Below are 20,875 nucleotides of genomic sequence, written 5' to 3'. Positions count from 1 at the left end.
GAAGAAACTAATTTGTAATAAATGATTAACTGTATGTTCTCACAAATAGTCTATCATTAGGACATCATTGGTTATTAGGAGTGTCGTAATATACAACTAGGGAGGATGACCATAATATTTTAAAAATGAAATATTAATATTGTGTTAGTAATACATATCATCCAAATATTCCAGCACCTCTTAAACGATTTACATTGTATTACTGTAGGCAAACAGATTCTAAAAAGTCTTAAATAAGTTGTTTTACTGCCATTATTACCATCACTTGTTCCAGTTCTTTGAAGTGGTTTCTCTCTGCTCATTGTAGACGTGTAACATTAACAAAACTTCAAACATATTTTTTTCTGGTGCTGTTTCAATCAAAAGCATTCAAGCTGGTGTTTGTTAGCGCAGACAGTTCTTTTGTCCCCAAATATACTGTATCAAGCAGTTTGAATCCATAAGAGTCTTGGAAATGCAAGCTCACATTTTGTAATTGTGTGTCACACAAGCCCACGACTTTTTCAATACAAGCAATTCAACATAATGCCCTTTATGTCTCCTCACATCAGTGAAGAAGCCATTGTTTTGTCTCTGCATGTGTTTTGTGATCTTGCATGCTGCGTTGCCTCGCGTTCAGGATCTGTTTTGATTGCTGATGTGGAAGAAAAGACTGAAATAAGTTGTTTATTCTCCTCTGTTGAAGTGGAAATATGTTAATCTAAGTCAAGACAACATAGTGATGGAAGTTATTTTAGTCAGTCTGGTTTTTAAATAGCAGAAGAAGAAGCATTTATTCAGTGAGATGATATTTAAAGTATGTTGTGCTTTTACTGGAGTTTTACATAGTGTGATATTTCCTGTTTTCTTCCCCATTCATGTCATATGTTCATCTGCTTACAATAAATCATCCTTTTCTTTCTCTCATGATCACTAATCGTTTTTCCAACTAGTCCATTGTCACATCTGCACTCAAACAACCCGACAGTAAAGTATAGCATTTTGTCATTTTTTTTTAACTTTCTTTTCTCTTTATTGATCGTCAACTCTTCTGGATGACATCTTTTATTTTCCCTGCTTATTAAAAAGATCCAAATATGATCAAACAGCCATCTTCCTTCAGTTCTTTAAACCTTCCACTGAGAGGGAAAAAACACTTTTAGCATTTGCATTGTGTTTTATTTTCATTTCAGTCACCCTCACCCATCTTTCTTTTCATCATGTCTATTCCAGGAGTTTCCAGAGAACCCAACCAGCCCTGGTGTCACGCCTAATCATGCCCCCAGGTAGCACACCCCATTGATTATAGATCCTCCCTCCCATGCTGTCCCTTTCTTTCATTCATACCTGAAAACCATCTCATACATGATTTCCTCAGTGGCTACAAATGCTGTGGTAAATAGTGAAACAAAAACAACAAGGGGGTGATTAGCCAACTGCAGCGAGCATTTTAATATCCAACCCAATGTGAGGGCAGGTTAGTTCTGTGTGTTTTTGGTTGGCTTCTCCGAGTGCATAATGATTGGACTCTATGCAAAAAACTCGCTCCTTCCACTGAATAATTATGCTTTCTCTCCCAATAGGACAAAGCGCAGTCCTCCTGTGAAAAAAAGATAACGTATTTATTGAGTTATCGTACAAAAAAGCTGAACCATACGAGATCCATTTGTTTCCCCTCCAGCGCAGAGGTCCATTTAGAGGCCATGCATTGAGGCTCATGCCAGATAACATCACTAGATGCATTACTTTGTGATGTTATCTCAGGTCTGCATGCCGTGAGTTTGCACAACACATAAATGGTTCTCTGTCTGTTGGAATAGCCAGTTTTACCGATGGGACGACCAATGGTTGTTCCACACACACAGCGTCAGGAGTCATACACTCAGCTATGCACACGCAGGGAAATACAGACATTTGGAGGTCCCAGCTTAACTGTAACTATAGGAATTTACTTTACTAGTGTAAAAACAGGACTAAATAAATGCTGTTGTCTCTCTCTTCTCCCTCCTTTCATTCATATTTCCCCACCTTCCTTCTGGTTTTCCTTTGAACTCACTGCCTGTGAAACATATGTAATGTGGCTGATCTTGGAACCTCCAAATCTGTTGTATTCATTACCTCATCATTGTCTCCGTATGTTTCTGTCATTTACGGCCCTCCTCCATATATCATTTCCTTATCTCTGTTGCATTCATAATTTTGGTTTTGCACAATTTCTCCCCCCCCCCCCCCCCTCCTCTGTGTTGCAGAGCACCTGTGACACCCTCCGGAGTCAGTCGGAGAGTCTCGGATTCACGCCGAACATGTTACCTCGTCACCCGACTCTAGGCAACTTCGAGGAGTTTGCTTGTTGACAACATAAAGAAGGGGTTGGGGGTGGGGGGGAGGCAGGGGGGCACATCCGGGGACTCGACAGCAAACTGTGACTTAATGTATGTATTTAACAGAAACCGTTTGAGTATACTATAGCAGAGTTTATCAATGCCTGAATAGAAATAGAGTACTATCATCAGAAGAAAAAAAAAAGAGAGAGACCACTTACAAAACAGAACTCAGGTTTAACTGCCATGTCAAGGCATCTGTGTTAATTTATTCATGTTTCATTTTGTGGATTTGTTTTTCTTATGCTCTCACTTTTGAGTTATACAAGCAGAATATAGAAATATGTTTATAAAATGCTTTCTGAGCTGTGATGAGGTGCAGCACTGCTGTGCCTGCTTTGCTGTACGTACCTCAACAAATGATAATTGTGGATTGGTATCTGCAGCAGAGCAGATTCTCAGCAGTGTTCCGTCTCCAGCATCTAACACATGCTGTAGTGAGTGACCTTATACTGTCACCAGCTGGAACAGGAGAGCCCTTTTACATCTCAGTGAGCTGATTGTTGGATAAAAGAGCCGCTCAATCTTGAATCCCCTCACTAGACTGGTGTTTAATGTTGCCTTTTGCTACTGTGAGGCTCTTATGAATTTAAATGACTGTGCTTAATCAATTTAAAAACAGAAAGGGAACTTGATTATTTGTATATATGCAAGTATCTGGTTTTGTTCCACAGGGATGGCAGAAACTACTGAACTGGATGTGTTAGTTAACTTAAGTGACTTTCTACATGTAGTAAGGGTTAATTAAAGAGTCAGGAGGCCTGAACAAGGCTATTGATTGTATCTTTATATCCTGACATTTCTGTTTCCATTGTTTTTACATATTTTGGGATTACCTTGCTGTGCAGTGAAAATATATGCTAGCATGCAGCTTGCTGCAGAAGTTAGCCCTTATTTACAGTGAATTCATTAGAAGAGAAACAATTTCCCTTTTGCCTTTTTAATCATTCTCAGAAACAGTTGTTCCATTGCTGTGTCTTAAAGGTGTCCATCAGCACAACCCCCTGTGATAGTAACCTATTCTCTATTGAACATAAGAAGACCTAAAGAGGTGTGTTGGCGACATTCCTGAACTTGACAGAAACTTGTAAATACCCGCAATCAAATGCCATGAAGAAATTCTGTACTGCTTATGTGAGACATTTGTCAAATATATACTGTATATATATCAATATATCTGAATATAGATATATATAGAGGAAGATAAAGTGTTCTCCTTTCTGTTGTTACTCCAGAGAAGGAATTTGAACTTTCTATCTGGGTGGACCGTAAGTGTCTTTGAGTTTCTGGTGATTATAGCGTGAATCCACTGTATTGGATACAAGAGAATTGCCTCAAAACATTAAAAACCACCGCGCACGTCAGCCCCATTTAAAACAATTGATTTATAACGGAAATGCATTGTAAAATTTGACCATTTTATTATTATTAATCCAGAACATGTAATAAGTCACAAATAACAGTTTGTGATGTATAAATGAACAAGTATAATAAACTCAATATTTACCCATCTTACTCACGTACACAACTTTTCTTCTGATCTTCGTGTGAGTCTCTCGTTGTTAATGTTCACTGTTATTTAAATCCTTGACACTACAGTTATGGACTTGTTACACTCGCATATCCTCACTATAAATACTTTACTGGAAATTCAGAGTAGTTTTTTTTAATGTGAAAGTATAATGCTAATCAAGTTAAGTGGTGTTCATAACACTGTAGCTTTATACTCTGTGTATTAGATGACTGTTGATGTGAAGCACAAACCTTTGGAGATCAGCCATCACTTGAAAGCCAATGACTGGATGTCTATGGTTGTGACTACCTTTTGTGGCTCTAGTTTTAAATACACACCCTGTTACTTGGTGTGTTCACTTCTCGATCATTAATAGGAAAAAGGGCGCTTGCCAAGAACAGCCAGAGACTTTATCCAAATGGAAAACGTACTTTTCAGGAAAAAAGGTGAATCGGCGGCATTGTGTCATGAGCAATAAATGCACTGAAACGAAAATAGTTGAGATACATAAAAAAAAAAAGATTTGGGATTCCCATTTTTAATAAATGATGTTTTCACCGACTGGACTGATAGACTGAACAGCTGCAACACAGATGTATGATATGAAAATTGTATATTAGCCATCATTAGCCAATTAAAGAGACAAATGCCAATTCATGTTACACAATGATGCTATTCTGATGATGCTGCATTGTCATGATGATTCTGAGTGTGTGTGTCATGTTGTTCGGGTTAAGAAGCATACAAATGACCCACCATTTACCACGAACTGGCTGAAGGATGTGTGAAAATGTCCTGGGTCTTTACCTCTCTCTCCCCTCACCCCCTGCCTTACTACCTGTCACAGAACAGCAGAGTGCATCTGAACTGGCAGAAACTATAACTGTTAGTCCTCCTGATATTTGCCGCATAGTTATGGCCAAGTAGAAAACCGTACTCTATATATTTCTGTCGCCTAACACTGACATTTGAATTATTATATTTCCAACTAATTATGTCACATCATCCATTTTCTCCCTTGCATGACCATTATGTATTCCTATTATCTCTGTTCTCTTAATGTAATCTTAGTCATGCTATTCACTTTGTATGGTCCAAAATGTACAAAATGTATATTCTGGAGCCAGATGAATCAAAAGGATGTTCTGCAGGTCCTCCTCAAACCAGGCTTGGGATCGTGCAATACCCAAAAAGGGAAGATGTGGGGAAACTGATATATCTTTCCATCAATTTTTATGGATATAATAAACATAATGTGGCTTAAAGTAGAAATAAATGTGCCTTCAAGACTGGTTGTAACAGGTAACATCAAAATTTCCATGCGTACAAAGATCTGGGGAATTGAACTTGCTTCATCTGGCTCTACGTGCTTTATGTGCATTTTATTGTAGATATGTGATTTTAACTCTGAACTGTACATTAAATAGTTAATACACACTTAACTATGTGTAACTTAACTCGTTTTACTGACAGCACATGTACCTGCATGCCCATTTTAAAGGCCCTTAAAACTCGAAAAAGCTCTCAAAGTGGACACAAAATGATCTAGTAATGGTGCTTTCAGGGGCTCCTCTGATAGTACCATATCCCGAGTTTGGAAGTTGTTTATTTGACTTCTGTGCATTGATAGTCGAAACATTGCGTCGGAACAATTGAAGAAAGCTCTCTTGATGCGTTATGTTTATGTATGCAGTATAAGAACAGCTTAATGAGATTTGTTTTCCTTTTCTTGAGCTGTAGTTGGATGCTGGCTAATAGACATCTATGCACCAATCAGAATTGTGCAACATTTAAAAAAGTATCTAAAGACAGTTGGTGGGTTTTTGACTTGTTAGGCAAAAAGTCCTGATGGTGCATATAAGCTGGTGTTTCACTATTACTAAAACTCCTACTTATAGTTAGGATATATAATAGGTTCAGATATCCAGCAGTACTATATAAAGTAATACAATTAGCTCCACATTTATCAGCTGTGATGAACACATTAATGCAGAATTAATAATATTCCAGCCTTTAGTATATGATTCTGAAATGGGACATTACGCACAATAAGTACTTTTACTTTTGGTAAGTACTGGCTTTTGATGCCAATACTTTTGTACTTTTACTTAAGTAAGATTTTGCACGCAGGACTTTCACTTGTATCACAGTATTTTTACACTCTAGTATTTCTGCTTTTACTAAAGTCAAATATCGGAGTACTTCCACCTTTTTTTTGTTGCATTTATAACACGTTCATTTCATGATATTGAGAAAAATGTTTTGAATTAAACAATTTCAAGAGCTTCAAAGTTGATATCTAATTTGATCAAACCTTGTTGTAGCCTAGCCTGGTGTACACTGTAGCTACACAATTATGACAAAAAGCACATTAGATGCTGTCTACTGGACTATTTTTTATCACATAGTATTATCAAGATGTTTCCAAAAAGCAGAAGTAGTCAATGTGACCATATAAAAAGCAAACTGTGTAAATCCTTTTGAAATAACAAGCAAACTTTTACAAAATAGATCTCAATACAAGGTCTGTTTAGCGGCTGTTTCCCGGCAGACTGATTTTTCTCAGTTGTCATGGATACAATCCAACACTCAATAACAGCTGTTGAACGGATGGACCTTGGGGCGATATTATTTTGGCAGCTACCGTTTCCAAAGTCAAGAATGAACTTTTGTTCTTAAAGGTCACCTATTTAGCAAAATCCACTTGTTCATGTCTTTTATACATAAATATTTGCCCCGTGTGTGTAAAGAGATTTGGAACATTTCAGGAAAAAAGACCCCCTCTCTTTTTGTCCTGATCCATTTATATAAAAACCTGTCTGAAAATGAGCCGATCAGATTTTGGCTACTTTATGATGTCATAATGATTTTTGGCTTGTGTGACCATTAGCCAATAACCAACCAAGGTAACACCCGCCCACCTTATCACCTGAATCTCCTCCTAGAGCACCATGATGTTTTTTAAACCAATCACTTTGCAGCAAGCGTGGTCAGCAGCAGCTCATTAGAATTTAAAGCTACAGACACAGAATCAGCACTTTTAACAGGGCTGAAACAGAGGGGTTTATGGGATGCGACAATGAATGATCTGTTTGGTATTTCAAGCCAAACACTTCCGAGACATGTTTTGTATATATCTGAGACCTATAATATATTGTTTAAAAAGAGTATAATAGGGTACCTTTAAAAGCAAACATGTATTTATATCCAGTTTACTGAATACTGCGTCTTATTGTCTGACATATACATCAAATAATCAATGACATGTGTCTCATGGGTTTCGACCAACACAATGAAAGATACTAGCAAAGTGCAAAACACCTCTTCATTCAAATCTTAAATAGAAGCTGTACAAAGTAACTCTGAAGCAGTTTGTTATCACTAGAGAATGAAATACTGAGAGGAAATGCTTTTGTTTTCTTTCATTAAACTTAATGCACACACACACAACCTTTAAATCCTAAAAGAGCTGACTAAAGATCTGAGTTACATTGAATCAATATGAAGGAGTTTCTGTACCAAATGAACTTGTGCTACCTCTTTTAACGAATGCAAAACAAATGGGCAGACATTCCATCATTAATAAATACATGCATCCATTATCTTCTTACATCAGCAAAATGGAAATAAGTTATTTCCCTATTAGAACAGCTACTTCAAACAAAATCATTATGTAGGCGTATTTATGGGATAAGTAGCGCTGTAACGATCTGGAGTAAAATAACACTGCAAGCTGTTAAACCATGTTGATACAATGAATAACCAGAAACAGCTAATGGTGCAAAACAATCATTATATGAAAACACAGATTATCAGTGGATTACCTGGATTCTCTAATTTAACTACAGAAGCATTTCAGAAGAGCTAAAAGATGTTAGTATAATTATGATGTAAAAAAAGTAACGTGTCACTAATGGTCCACTAGTCATTATCATGAAATTATGTATATTGGCCCTTTTATTGATAACCGGCTATAATCCTGGCTGTCAGTGTTCAACATATTTAATAATATTTATATATACTAAACGATTTCAAATAAAACTTACAAAGTGCAGAAAAGAAATACAAAAGGGGAAATAAAAAGCCTGAGAAAGTTAAAATAATAAATTAGCTTTCCATGCTATTATACAATCTTGTAACTAGGTAGTGGGATGACGAAATGTACTGTTGGTATGTGAAACCTCCGAATTACAAGTCTGTTTTCTGTCACGAAAAAAATATATAACACTATATCATACAGGTTTGTTATTTCCTAATCATTTCATAGGAAGTTTCCAGGAAATAAGTATGTTTTTGGTACTAATTACAAAGAAAATAATAGCTTATGTTACCTACGAAGCAAACATGCAACATTTTGAAAAGTCTGTACAGAAAAATATACAATTTAGTCAATGTAGTCGAATGAGTGTACACCATAAGTGAATAATTATATAAAATAATTCTCAGGTTTAATTAAAGTATTTCTTTCATAGCATTAAATTAGTACCAAATCACATACAGTATTTCAAACAAGAAACATTTCCTGGAAATAATTTTGGAATTACAGACGTGTAAATGAAAGTGAAATAAAAATAACAAACAATCCTTAAAAACATTGACTTAAGCCTTCATCATTTTCAAATGAATCTCTCCCTTGTCATTCTAAAAAAATACGAATGAATTGGAAAAAGTAGCATTTAGCCGCCCCAGGATCTGTGGTCTCTACTAGAGCCAATACATCAGCAGATTTAAACTTTTACCGATATGCCAGCACCAGCCTTTGTATTGCGGCTAATACAAAAAGTCACTGCAGGATAGAAATGCCAAAGAAATATTTTAGATCATTAAGAAAAGGTTTAGTTTGCAATGGCATATCTCAGAGAGGCTGTTTGGTCAACTAATGCGTCAGCACTTTTCAATTAAAATCTGAATTAATTTACCAAATGTGACCACAGAGTCAAAGGGCCTTATTCCATCCATAAACAACTTGTTAAAAGTCAGAAATGAACAGCATGTTAATTGTATCGGTCTTTTTGAGCGGAGGGGCTTTTGTTCTAAAGCATTTCCACAGTTATAAAAAGTATTTAATGCAACATGGTGCATCCTCCCACATTAGCGCTAATTTACTGGGAGGCATTTATATAAAAAATTAAACAGGCTTGCAATTTAAAACAACCTTAATCCTTGCAGAGCCACCAGGCCGTCGTTCCAGAGGCACAACAGAATGAAATGCAGGGGAGTGTTAGAGACCGGAGAGGGATTTGCCGTGTTGGTCCTAATGACCGAGCAGAGTGAAGGATGATTGATTCTGGTGGCTGAGGTTCAGCGAGTGGCCGTTTAGCTTTTAGGGTGGGCAGAAATCAGCAAAGTACGGGTGCTGCAAGGCCTCCTCTGCAGAGATCCTCTGGACAGGGTTACATTTTAGCAGGTTCTGGGTGGAGATAAAAGGAAACATTAATAAGTGGACAGAGATGTAGAATTTATGGCAAGCACAACTCTATATTAGCAACAATTGGTGGATTGGTTAGCTGAAGTTATGACTTATAGGCATGGTTATAAACAATAAATATGTTTTTTTTATCGTTTATAACCGTGCATATAAGTCATAACTTCAGCTATTGACAGTTGTGATAATGTCTTATGATATTTAAATAGAAGCAGGCAAGTTGAATATGAAAGTACCTGGAGTAGATCCCGTCCTGTGCTACTGAGTTTGGGCACCACATTCACCAGCGAGGTGGTAGCCGGATACATGGGATATGGCTGCAGGTAGAAAGACAATTTCAGTACCACATGTCGTATACTGCCTCCACTGTGGGTCAGACAAAATAAAGGTATTAATAAGTTACCTTGTAATCGGGGAGTTTCGTCATTGTTTGCCACTGTTCTTCAGTTGGTGTACCCAACAATGTACTGAGTGGTTAAAGAAAAACTTTGTTGTGTGCCCAACCTGTAAAGACTTACTGTTTGTAAATCATTCATCATATAGTAGGTTAAAGAGTTCCATATATAGCGAACTGCAAAAGCAGAAGAAAGCAGAAAAAAAGGATATCTGAAGATTCTTTTCAACTGGTCGTCCACATCGTTTCCGGGGAATAATGGCCTTCCAGCATTAGCCAGCTCTGAAAAAGACGTGAAATCAAAAGGAAACATGATTAACATTTATTATATATTTCGGTTACATATACCCGACTTTGATTCTTAAAAAGTTAGGCACAACAGAGCAAGCAAATTTGATCCAAAGCGCCCTAAACTTATATTGATGAGTTATGATTTTTGTATTTACGATTACCATTAACCTAGTCACTCAAACAGGGTAAAAATGGCAGTTATGGCTAGTGAATGTTCATATTTTACCAGCCACTCATAGGTTACAATTGATTTGTGGCTGGTAAGTGATGAAAATCTACTAGACACTTTACAAATGGCTGGTAAATGTTGCTAATTGTGTACCCTGCATACAGAACAAAGTTAGTAAAAACAAGAATAGAGTAACATATATTCTTATTAATGTCAACAATTACAAACAAACCTGCAAATATGCATCCTGCAGACCACATGTCAATTGAGGTAGAATAAAGTTTAGCACCAAAGAGCACATCAGGAGGCCGGTACCACAAAGTCACCACCTACGTAAAAATCACAGAGAGTGTTAGAAGTGAATTAGCTCCAATTATCACAACTGGTGTTAACACAAGCGTTCAGGCATTCAGTGTAAAGACCGTTCTCTGATTTCAGAAAGAGTGGGATTTGTCTGCACTCTCACAAAGACTTAATCTGGTTCCCCTTAAAACGTCTTCAATTTCTACAAACTGTTCTTTGTCAGGTGTCGATGTTTGAGAGACATTTTTCAAGGTTATATAAAAGCGCACTGACAGAACAGAATGTGGAGGTGTATTGTAGTGTTGATGCTTCTGCTTGAAAAGTTCAATTTGGTAAAGATGCTTATTTTCAGCACATGAATTATATTTTGTCCGGGATGTTTACAGAGAAATAATTATCTTTATAAATCTGCAAATCTTTGAATTTTGAATAAAATAGCTGTACTTCAAGCCTCTACGTAATTTGAAAACGTCACATATGGAGTCCCCACCGTTTGCATGTTAAAAAAGTGAAGCACAAAGAATAATAAATGAAGCAGCTCTTTATGTCTTTCTTAGTCTTTGTGTAACACAACTTAGAGCAATTTCAATCAAAGCCATCATAAAATCTGGTTGTTTTTGTGGAAAACTTCACATCTTTCCTTAACATTAAAAAAAACGATTATGCACCTGATTAATAACTCTGTAACGGCTTCACGTTGTTTAATTGTTGCAGTATAAAAAAGTAAGAACCCAGGTGAACTCCACTATGAAACTTTCGACTTGGGGGGGAATGATGCTGATGCATTTAACAAAATACTTATACTGTCATTATAGGAACTTCAGTGACTGTATTTAATTAACGCTATCCATCCAAATAACTGTAGGACCATCCATCTCTTCTTGCTGAAAGAGTCTCAGGGTAATACATCATCTGAAATTAAATGACCTTTTAAAATGACCTTACTTCAAAATTGCAAAGCTTCAAACTCTGTTCCCCTCTAGGTTTTCTGTTTATTACATTTCCAGATCAGAAGCAGTCACCCTGGGTCAAGTGCCCCCTCTTGAGATTGGTGTGCCGGGCCCTTAGGTCAGCCAACTAAATCCACTGAACCTGAGTCTGAAACGTGCCTGTCACATCTCTGATAGCAACAAAACAAAAAAAATCACAACACCATTTAAACCACCGGCTGCTGTGTGTTCGTCTCTCTCCCATATCATTTATTAAGGGCTTAACGTCAGGACCTCAGAGAAACTGAGGCCATCGACTGTTCACACGAATAACAGCCATTTAATCGGATAACAAAGGAGCATTGTAGAAGAGGCCATGTTGGAGCAGTTTGCTAGTTGGAGGTCACTGCTATGCCATATTTTGAATTTACTTTTCACCTGATATTGATTTTTCTGTCATGTCATTCAGTCCTCCAAAACCTGAAAGCTTTCAATGTATTGATCAGACGCTGTCTATCATGTTTCACTGTACTGTAGAACATAAAGACGAACCTGAGGACTGAGAGATAATACATAAAGCCTTTTGTCTCAATACCCAATTCAAAATACCACACAAATATGTAGGGACTGTCTACTAAGTAAGGTAAAAACAATATAGCATCAGAAAGAAGGACATTTGTGCATGTTACATTGTCAGATGTAATACACCTTTTGTAAAAGTCTGAATTAAGGGCATAAATCTTCTTGTGTCATTAGTTAGCACCCAATTCCAAATCTCTCAATGGCAGGCAATAGGTCAGGATTCCATTTTTCCATAAGTCTATGCAATCAGTTATTAGCACCTGCTGTGTTAATAAAGTACAACGTACCTCGGCTGAGTAACACCTCACAGGAATGCCAAAGGCTCGAGCCAACCCAAAGTCAGCCAGCTTCAACTCCCCATTCTGTAGACAGAGACACACATAACCAAGATAATATTAACACAGACTAAAAAACTATTTGCCGTGCATCAGATTTAGCTTTACATTTCAGACATGCTGCTGTTACTGATTTCAGGTTTTCGTGGTTAGATCAGCCTTTAAGTCAAAGTCCAAACGCAGCTAAACACTCACTCTGTTTATGAGGAGATTCTGCGGCTTCAGATCTCGATGAAGAACGTTTCGACTGTGACAGAAGGCGAGGCCTTTCAACAGCTGGTACATGAATGACTGCATCAGAGAGACAAGTTTAGAGACAAAAAAAAGTGTAAGCCGTTAATAACACGTATACCCCAGATGATAATGGTGATAATCCGAGGAAAAATATGATGCTATTATCTGCAAACTGTTATTATAGTATTCATTTAAGCAGCATGCTGTACTTGGGGATAAACCATCTTCTAAGACTGGACTATCCAGGATTTGTATGTTTCACCTTCACAGTTTCAGGATCTAGATCCCCATTGCAGCTGTCAAAATACTTCTTCAAATCCTGCAGTTGATAAGAGACACACATTAGCCTTGGAAGGTGCAGATAAAAACATTGCATTGCATTGTTTGAGATGGATATCTCACCTGATCACAATATTCAAAAACCAAGGTTAACTTCTTGTCACTGTGCAACACATCATGTAGTCTGCAGAGGACAGAACAGATTTAAGTAGATGGTTGTTGACATCAGGGTTAAATGCAAGCTGCTTAGCATGTTTACTTATCTGACGAACAGTAAATTATTTATAACTCACAAATAGCATCAGGTTAAACAGCAGACTGACCTGACAATGTTTTTATGCTTAAGTTCCTTCAGCAGACAGATTTCCCTCAGAGCAGAACTTGGCACCCCCTGAAAGAAATGACACCCAGTGTGATTAGCACTAGCCTGCTTACTAGCATATAATAAAATGAATATGATGTTATTCTGAAAACGTACCTCGTCGTCGTCGTCCAACCTGACCCTTTTCAAAGCCACGATTTCGTGGGTTTCTCTGTTTTTAGCCTTAAAAACTGTTCCATACGTACCTGTAGAGCAGATAACGAGTTAAATCAGGCATCGTATTTATGAATGGCATTGCTAGCTAGGTACCTAGTGTTAGCTCTTGTTAGTATCGTAAAAAAGCTGGCAGGCAGAAATGTTATCTCGAATAGCCTTTTAAAAAACTGTACACACAGCTTAGTATATGGTTAGCAAGGGAGCCTATTTACTGTAGACACGCAGCATAGAGTCTAGCTAACGTTACCTAGAAAAGCATCTACAATATTGCTAGGTTAGCCAACCAGGCTAGCTAATATTACTCAATAAAAAGGGTATGAAAACTTACCCTCTCCGATTTTTTCAAGCTTCTCATATTTCTGCATGTTTGGCCAGTAAGCCAACCTCGACAAAGCTAGCAAACCAGTGACGGATAAAAGCCCCTAATAGGGGTAAATATTGTTGTTATAGCTAGCGTTAGCTTAAAGCTACATGCAGTTGCTGCTCCTGGTCTGTCTAAAGCCGGGCTTGTGTTGTTGGTCCTCTAGAGGCCAAAAGATGCATCGCAGCCCACAGAAAAACCAGACCAAAGACTCCAAAACATTGCTCGATGCAGAAACATCGAAGCAGGCAGCACTATTCCGTTTGTGTTTATTTTTTATGGCACACTTTGTCTGTTTGTTGCAACTTATTTAATTCACACTTAAACAAATTACTAATTATATACAGTCATTACGTTTGAAATTGTGACGAACCATAGCTAGAGCTTATTCAACCTTTTGTACATTATTCTGTACAATTCTCGATAAATGTATGGTAAATGAAATAATCATAAAGAACATGTAGGCCTATATATATTATCTATTAATATATATATATATATATATATATATATATATATATACAGTGAAGACTAAAACATACATACCTATACACACACACCAATGTTCATACTTCAGTTTCATATATTAATCACCGTCATCTCTTTTCTATTGTTTTGTAATGTGCATTATGATCATTTCCTTTTTAGAACTGTTACACAAAACATGTTACACATCTTTGTTTAATATTTGTATAAAACACAGAGCGTTAACTACTGTAGTTCACACTGCACTTCCATGGAACACATTCTCAATTTGTTCAAATGTTCCCACATAATTTAGTCAAAGACAACTGTGAAGGATGTTTATACTATATGTGATACCTTGAGTTTCCTGAACTTAAATTGAATCTTTGCAATCTAATCTGAAGCAGCATATAGATTCTACTGGGAGCTGTTAGGCTAATATGTTAGTCTAGGCCAACTTTTCATTATTAATTACAAATAGCCTAATTTGCTGTTAAATAATGTAAACACCATTGTAAATGGGATAGAAATCTTGGATTTCACTTGTTCAGTTTGGCAAATTATACAATAATCCAATTAATTAATAGTGATTGCTTATATTAATCAGTGTCAGTGGGCAATACTTTGTGTCAGTGCACAGTGTACAGGCACACAAGGGATGTATAAAAGAATGCATCACATTAGAAAGGAACCATCTCTTGTTATGATTTTAAAAAAGGTGGCTGTTTGCTCAAAGTATTTAACTGAATAAGTTAGTAAAACTGTATTTACAATGGTAGATTCCAGCTTTAAAAGGGAGGTTAAATTGGTGCCATGATCCATAAAAAATAACATACAGTGCAGTATTTTCTCAATAAAACATGTTTAATACTTGTGTTCCCTTCCTAACTATACTTGATCATTCTATACAGGATAAGAGAACACAGTGATATGAAAATCCCATTTAAATTAGTCTCTGTACAGTAGTTTGGTAATCATCACAGGCTCATTGAGTTGGTCCGCTAATACATTTACTGTACATACATACAGTACATTTGAGATTTTTGTTGTAAAACTAGACAGAGATCTGGTAGATATACATTACATGTTTTACATAATTCATCTGTTCAAGCATGCTTCACTATGAGTTTCATTTTAAAAATAACATAAATTACTCAGTGTAGATCTACAGTAAACAAATTGTTGTGTATTCATTTTTTCCCCTCCGCTCTTTGCCTGCGGATCAGATCGGAATAAAGTCCTCCTTTGGCCAGCAATTCCAAGTGAGAACCAGCCTTAAAAGACAGGAAAAAAACTGTAAGTTATAATTAAAACTTATATTACACACTAAGTACTTTGAGATGGAAGCAACAAGTATGAACGTAGCTCAATTTAGAACCAAGTGAACTCTCTTTAAACTTTCAAGGGATTCCAATAAATAAGCCACGACTTTAACAGAAGATAAAATCATATTAATTTATCTGAAAAGTCTGCTTCCTCACCTCCACAATGCGGCCGTTGCTCATGACACAGATGAGGTCTGCCCCTTTTATGGTGCTCAGCCGGTGGGCGATGATGAGCACGGTGCGCCCAGTTGTAGCTCTGTCCAGAGCCTCCTGCACCACCCGCTCTGACTCAGCATCCAGAGCGCTGGTGGCTTCATCCAGCACCAAGATGCAGGGGTTCTTGATCAAGGCGCGGGCGATAGCAATTCGCTGTTTCTGGCCACCTGATAGCGTTGCCCCTCTCTCCCCTAGGTAAGGAAATCTAGAGCTTAGTATTTAAATGGAAAACAAATGTTAATATTTAGTGTGCCTACATGAAAGCACGTACCAACCACAGTGCTATAGCCGTCTGGGAAACCTGTAATGAAGCCATGAGCATTGGCTTGCTTGGCTGCGTTAATGACTTCAGCATCAGTGGCTTCAGGCTTCCCAAAGCGGATGTTGTCCATGATAGATGATCCGAACAAAACTGGCTCCTGCAAAGATACAGGGTGGAAGATAATAGCGTTGGAAATTATGGATTTCCAGCCAACCAATAATTACATGGTTCTTATAACCAAAACCAATAATTTCACATTTATGTATGGTTTATGCACAGCTGAGGGAACCCTAAACCTTATGAAGATGTGTTGAGCAAAGATGGATGATTCAATATTCCAAAGCTCGGAACTTACCATATTAAACTGCTAATATCGCTATTGTTAACACAAAAAACAGAACAGTTCTCACTCTCCAAATGTTCATTTATTTTTTCTAGTAAAATACATCAAAACACTAAACTGTTGTCTTCCTCTGAAACTGTGAAAACAGTCCATCCCAGGTGACAGCATGTTTGGCTCAACAGTCAGATTGCTGTGCTTGGTTTTCCTTCTCCTCTGTGTACATTGGCAGATTGCAAATGTCTCTGAAGGGGCATACAACCACGTACTGTTTCGGAGTGTGAAGATGCTCCGTGGAGATGCTTGTTAAATCAATGAAAGCAATTTTCCCCTTGAAGATACGGCGATAACTGGACTGCTTCAAATATATTATGTATAATAATAATTGTATTAAACTGAATCAATAATAAAAGTCATGCAATATTGATGAACAATCTTTACCTGATTGATAAATCCAATGACCTGTCCCCTGAGCCAGGTCAGATCGAGTGTTCGAATGTCAAGTCCGTCCACCATGACTAAACCGCTGGTCGGGTCATAGAAACGCTCCAGCAAAGACGCCACAGTGGACTTTCCTAAAAGTAAGTATTTGGTTAATAATTTGAAGGCTCACATTGTTTGCGTGTCAGACTTTCACAATCATTAAATAGGATTTTACCTCCTCCAGATTCTCCAACAATGGCAACAGTTTTACCAGGTGGCAGCGTTAGGCTGAACTTTGACAGGACCTGTTGGCCGGGTCTCGTTGGATAGCTATAAACATACAAATAAAATAAAAGTATAGATAGTATCAGCTGATATTTATGTGAGGTTATTATCTTGAATTGCCTTGAAATCTACTTCCATTAAGATGCGGTTCCAACCTGAATGAAATGTTAATGAAATCTACTCTTCCTGTCAGAGAAGGGTATGGGATGCGTCCTCCTCCAGACAGAGGGATGGTGGGCACCAGAGACAGGTATTCAAAGACTCGGGCCCCAGAGCTTAATCCCCTCACCATCTGTTGCAGATTGACAGCTTGGTTTATCACTGGTTTTGGTTCATCAGATGTTGCAGACATAATATAATGATACATTTAAGATAAGACATGTTCTATACTTGCCAATGACTTTTACTCACCTGTCCAAAAAGGATAGAGATACCAGCCAACGACCTGAGTAGAAAAAGTATACAGCAGTCTAACATCTGCTACATTTTAAATGATACATTTTATTTAAAAGATAGATTGGAAAAAAAGAGCAACCATTGTAGAGCAGGATGTATTTTTACCTCTGAACAGTCTGTGAGGCAACCAGGAAAGACATGAGGTCTCCAGGGGACATTTCATTGCTAGAAATTAAAGTCCCTCCAGCAAAAATGGTTCCCAGGACAATGCCTGCAATAACGGCACACAGTACAAAAGCATAACTGTAATGGATCTGCTCAACAATGGATTTGACAGTTAACATAGTAAAATATACACTCACAGTTAAGGGCAATGTTTGATAATCCTTGGAAAACTGCAATTCCAGAACCAAGATCTTCATTCATTTCACATGACTTGTCAACTTCATACGCATATAGCCTGGGGAATAAAGACACATACATATTATTTCTAACATACAGCGTATTGTGTCTCTAAAACTACTATGACTGTAAGTATATCAAATAAACTCTCACTTACTGGAGCTCCCGCTCCTCCATCGCAAAAGCTTTCACTGTCCGCACATTGCCAAGGGCCTCATCTGCCACTCCTGTTGCTTTTGCCACCTAGATCAAGCAAAAAGTTATAAGAAACAGTTATTCTAAACATATTATTTAAATTGCAAAAAAGTATATAAATGTCTTTAGATGGTTCGTTCTGCATGCTTATATGTAGGCTGTTTGACTTTTGGCTGTTCTAATATTTCAGCCTCTAGTGACTTGGCAATGAAACCTACCTGTATACACAGGACATTATCCAGTCAAAACAAAGACTCTGTGCAAAATTATAATACTACATTCGGCATCACCTGTTCTTGAGCCAAACGGGACAGTTTGCGGAGGAATGAGCCGAAGATAGCCCCTGCTCCCACCAGACAGGGGAGGACGACCACTGTCAGACCTGTGAGTTTGGGGGAGATGATATAGAGAGAGACGAAGCATCCAACTGTCTGTGTAATACTCCGAAGACCCTGCAAATATGCAAAATAATTTAGAAGCCTAAACTGTAAAGAATATATATTATTCTACAACATAAAATATAGCACTTTATACCTGAGAAATGACCAACTTGAAGGATGACTTGAACTCCTGAATGTCAGCAGTTAAACGGTTCACCAGCAGCCCGGTTTTATTGGCATCAAAGAAAGCCACATCTTGTCTGAGACAAAAAAAATAACACAGGCAAAGTTATAAGGCTTCTCCGGAAGTTAGCTTCATAGAGGGCTATTAGCACAACATGAAAGCATCCTGTAAGGTGCCTATTGACTCTTTTTTATCCATGTATTATTTTGCTAGGGTATGTACCTCAATAAGGATGCAAAAAGGGTCTTCCTCATGTCTGCTGCCACTCTCTCCCCCACTCTTGAAAGCAGGATGATGTAGCCACTTGTCAGCAGGCCCTGCACAAAGAAGGTAATTAATGACCAGAGCAACAGTGTATTTACCGATGTGACATTTATGAGTTTTCATGCACATTTTCTTCACAGTGAATGTAAGTTGAACTGATCATGTTAGGGTAGGGTAACAAGCATCAAAGCATCTAACAAAAGATGTACAGTTTCAAAACATTTTAATCTGAAAGCCAAACCAAATGGTTAGGATTATTCAAAACACCAAAAGTTTCACTTCATAATGTAATCCAAAACAACAACACACAAAGGACTGGCATAGTCAATTGTGCAGCTGTTTAGAGCATTGACAGATTTGTTGTGTACTTACTTGGATACCATACAGTCCAAGTAATTTCAGCGCAGGGCCTCTCATCTCTTGGACATAATTCCCAGTCTGTTCTCTCAGATAACATGCTACAACGTTCACCAGATTCCCAAGCATCAAAGGGATTTGAATATTCAAGATAGCTGCAGCAAAAGCAAGCTGAAAAAAATAAAAATAAAACTGTAGGTGATCAGTGTAAATGAAAGATCATATGTAAAGTTTATGTCACGTCACACTTTATTTTAAAAACACTGACATTGCATTTAAAATAAGTGATTGGAGCCTACCACAACAGCACCCATGAGAGGAAATAGCTGAGGTTTGACAAACTCCCAAAAGATATGCCATTTGAACTCTGGTGCAGGTGTTTTGGTCGTAACTTCCAGAGGAGTGTTGTTATTCACATCTGCCTCGCAGTGAGCCACATGGCAGAACAGCCGTGCGGAGACAGTGAGGACTGCTGGTCCCAGGATGAACCTCAGGGCCACTCCAGGGGGTTTGGACGTTCGGGTGCTGGACTGGCGGATAGCTCTCTGTGTGAGGCCCCAAATACGAGTGACAGTATTTCCAGGCTGCTGTGAGGAGCTGCAGGCTGGGGATCGTAGAGATGTGTACCATCTGGATAACAAAACATATTATGAATACAATTTGCCATTCAATAACCTGTACTGAAAGTAGTTTAAGACTAATGTAATAAAGTATATATACTATACTTTAAGGAAATAGCAATTTAAAGAAACTGAATTATGTCTGCAACTTGCAATAATGATTTATTAATGTAAAACCCTATGAGTAATCATTAATTCACTGTTTTTCTATCCTACAGTGTTATCAAATTAAGAAGAACATGATGATCACAGTGATGAATAATTATTTCCATAAACATTGGCCTGTGAGTATTGTGATTATATCCTCAAATGTTTGTTGAGTTTGTACATGTTTTACTTTGTAAAGATTGCAAATAGTGAATCCCAACTTTTGAGAAGCTGGAGCATGCATTTGTTTGTCATTTCTCTCTTTGGAAAAAGATTGATTGAGCCCAAATATTTACAGAAGTCAATCCCAAATACGTTAACCCATGTCTGTGTTAACAGTTGAAAAGACAAATGTAACTAATACATTGAACTTGAGGTTGATTCATATTCTGTATTTGAAAACAAACTAATACAATCATACATCCCACTGAAGCTTTCTATAAATATATGAACACTTGAGTAAAGCAGCTAAATGAACATGCACTGTCTCTAGAAAATCAAAGTATGCCACGCTCGTCAGTAATGACTAACTAACACATAGCAGCCACAGGTCAGCTGTAAACTACGCGAGTACAGGTTATATTACCCTACCGTGAAACTTTCCATAGATCTGCTCCTTTATTGCATCGAGGGTGTAACGACAATGACCGCACCGGAGCAGCGATGCTTGCTCTACAGCAGAGTATCTGAAACATGATGTATGCTTATTTCAGTGATAACAAGCAGACAAGTTTAAATGATCTTTAAGCTCTACTGTAATCCACAGGCACCATGTAGGCTGCCATGTTGACCATGACCCAGAGTGCATTTCTGCAGCTACGGATGACTTCATTTTATGTGAATATTACGAAATGGCGAACATTTTAATCTTAATTTCACATCAAACAACAAAGTGTAAGAT

At 37.6% G+C, this 20,875-nt stretch overlaps 3 protein-coding genes across 6 annotated transcripts in view; 1 reads left to right on the top strand and 2 right to left on the bottom strand.

The window, feature by feature from the left end:
- asic1c (acid-sensing (proton-gated) ion channel 1c) overlaps nucleotides 1–5,314 on the top strand; it is a 106,188-nt gene extending 100,874 nt beyond the window's left edge. For 2 of the 4 annotated variants that reach the window (XM_034138243.1, XM_034138240.1), the window contains exons 10-11: nucleotides 1,213–1,265; nucleotides 2,229–2,337. In XM_034138243.1, coding sequence (XP_033994134.1) covers nucleotides 1,213–1,265; nucleotides 2,229–2,307 — 132 coding nt within the window. In that variant the 3' untranslated portion in view covers nucleotides 2,308–2,337. Of the gene's footprint in view, nucleotides 1–932; nucleotides 967–1,212; nucleotides 1,266–2,228 lie in introns of all 4 variants that reach the window. The other 2 variants (XM_034138242.1, XM_034138241.1) reach the window with 2 other exon arrangements.
- A 1,866-nt stretch (nucleotides 5,315–7,180) lies between these two features.
- On the bottom strand, nucleotides 7,181–13,852 carry cdk5 (cyclin-dependent kinase 5). The gene is made up of 12 exons (XM_034138068.1): nucleotides 13,681–13,852; nucleotides 13,293–13,381; nucleotides 13,138–13,205; nucleotides 12,938–12,998; nucleotides 12,798–12,854; nucleotides 12,497–12,592; nucleotides 12,254–12,328; nucleotides 10,385–10,481; nucleotides 9,905–9,974; nucleotides 9,702–9,762; nucleotides 9,535–9,615; nucleotides 7,181–9,283 (listed from the first exon to the last, which is right to left on the bottom strand). Exons 1-12 carry the CDS (start codon nucleotides 13,715–13,717, stop codon nucleotides 9,197–9,199), a joined length of 879 nt encoding a protein of 292 aa, XP_033993959.1. The 5' UTR covers nucleotides 13,718–13,852; the 3' UTR covers nucleotides 7,181–9,196.
- Nucleotides 13,853–15,170: 1,318 nt separating this feature from the next.
- abcb8 (ATP-binding cassette, sub-family B (MDR/TAP), member 8) lies at nucleotides 15,171–20,760 on the bottom strand. The gene is made up of 16 exons (XM_034138234.1): nucleotides 20,566–20,760; nucleotides 19,507–19,837; nucleotides 19,223–19,378; nucleotides 18,809–18,903; nucleotides 18,557–18,662; nucleotides 18,313–18,474; nucleotides 17,985–18,070; nucleotides 17,788–17,885; nucleotides 17,591–17,696; nucleotides 17,441–17,474; nucleotides 17,185–17,321; nucleotides 16,980–17,074; nucleotides 16,763–16,896; nucleotides 15,991–16,138; nucleotides 15,660–15,910; nucleotides 15,171–15,452 (listed from the first exon to the last, which is right to left on the bottom strand). The coding sequence occupies exons 1-16, from the start codon at nucleotides 20,667–20,669 to the stop codon at nucleotides 15,369–15,371; spliced, it is 2,127 nt and encodes a 708-aa protein (XP_033994125.1). The 5' UTR covers nucleotides 20,670–20,760; the 3' UTR covers nucleotides 15,171–15,368.
- Nucleotides 20,761–20,875: the final 115 nt, after the last annotated feature.

Source organism: Trematomus bernacchii, unplaced genomic scaffold (genome assembly GCF_902827165.1).
Source record: "Trematomus bernacchii unplaced genomic scaffold, fTreBer1.1, whole genome shotgun sequence".
Classification (NCBI taxonomy): Eukaryota; Metazoa; Chordata; class Actinopteri; order Perciformes; family Nototheniidae; genus Trematomus; species Trematomus bernacchii.
This window is presented reverse-complemented; position numbering and strand designations above follow the sequence as displayed.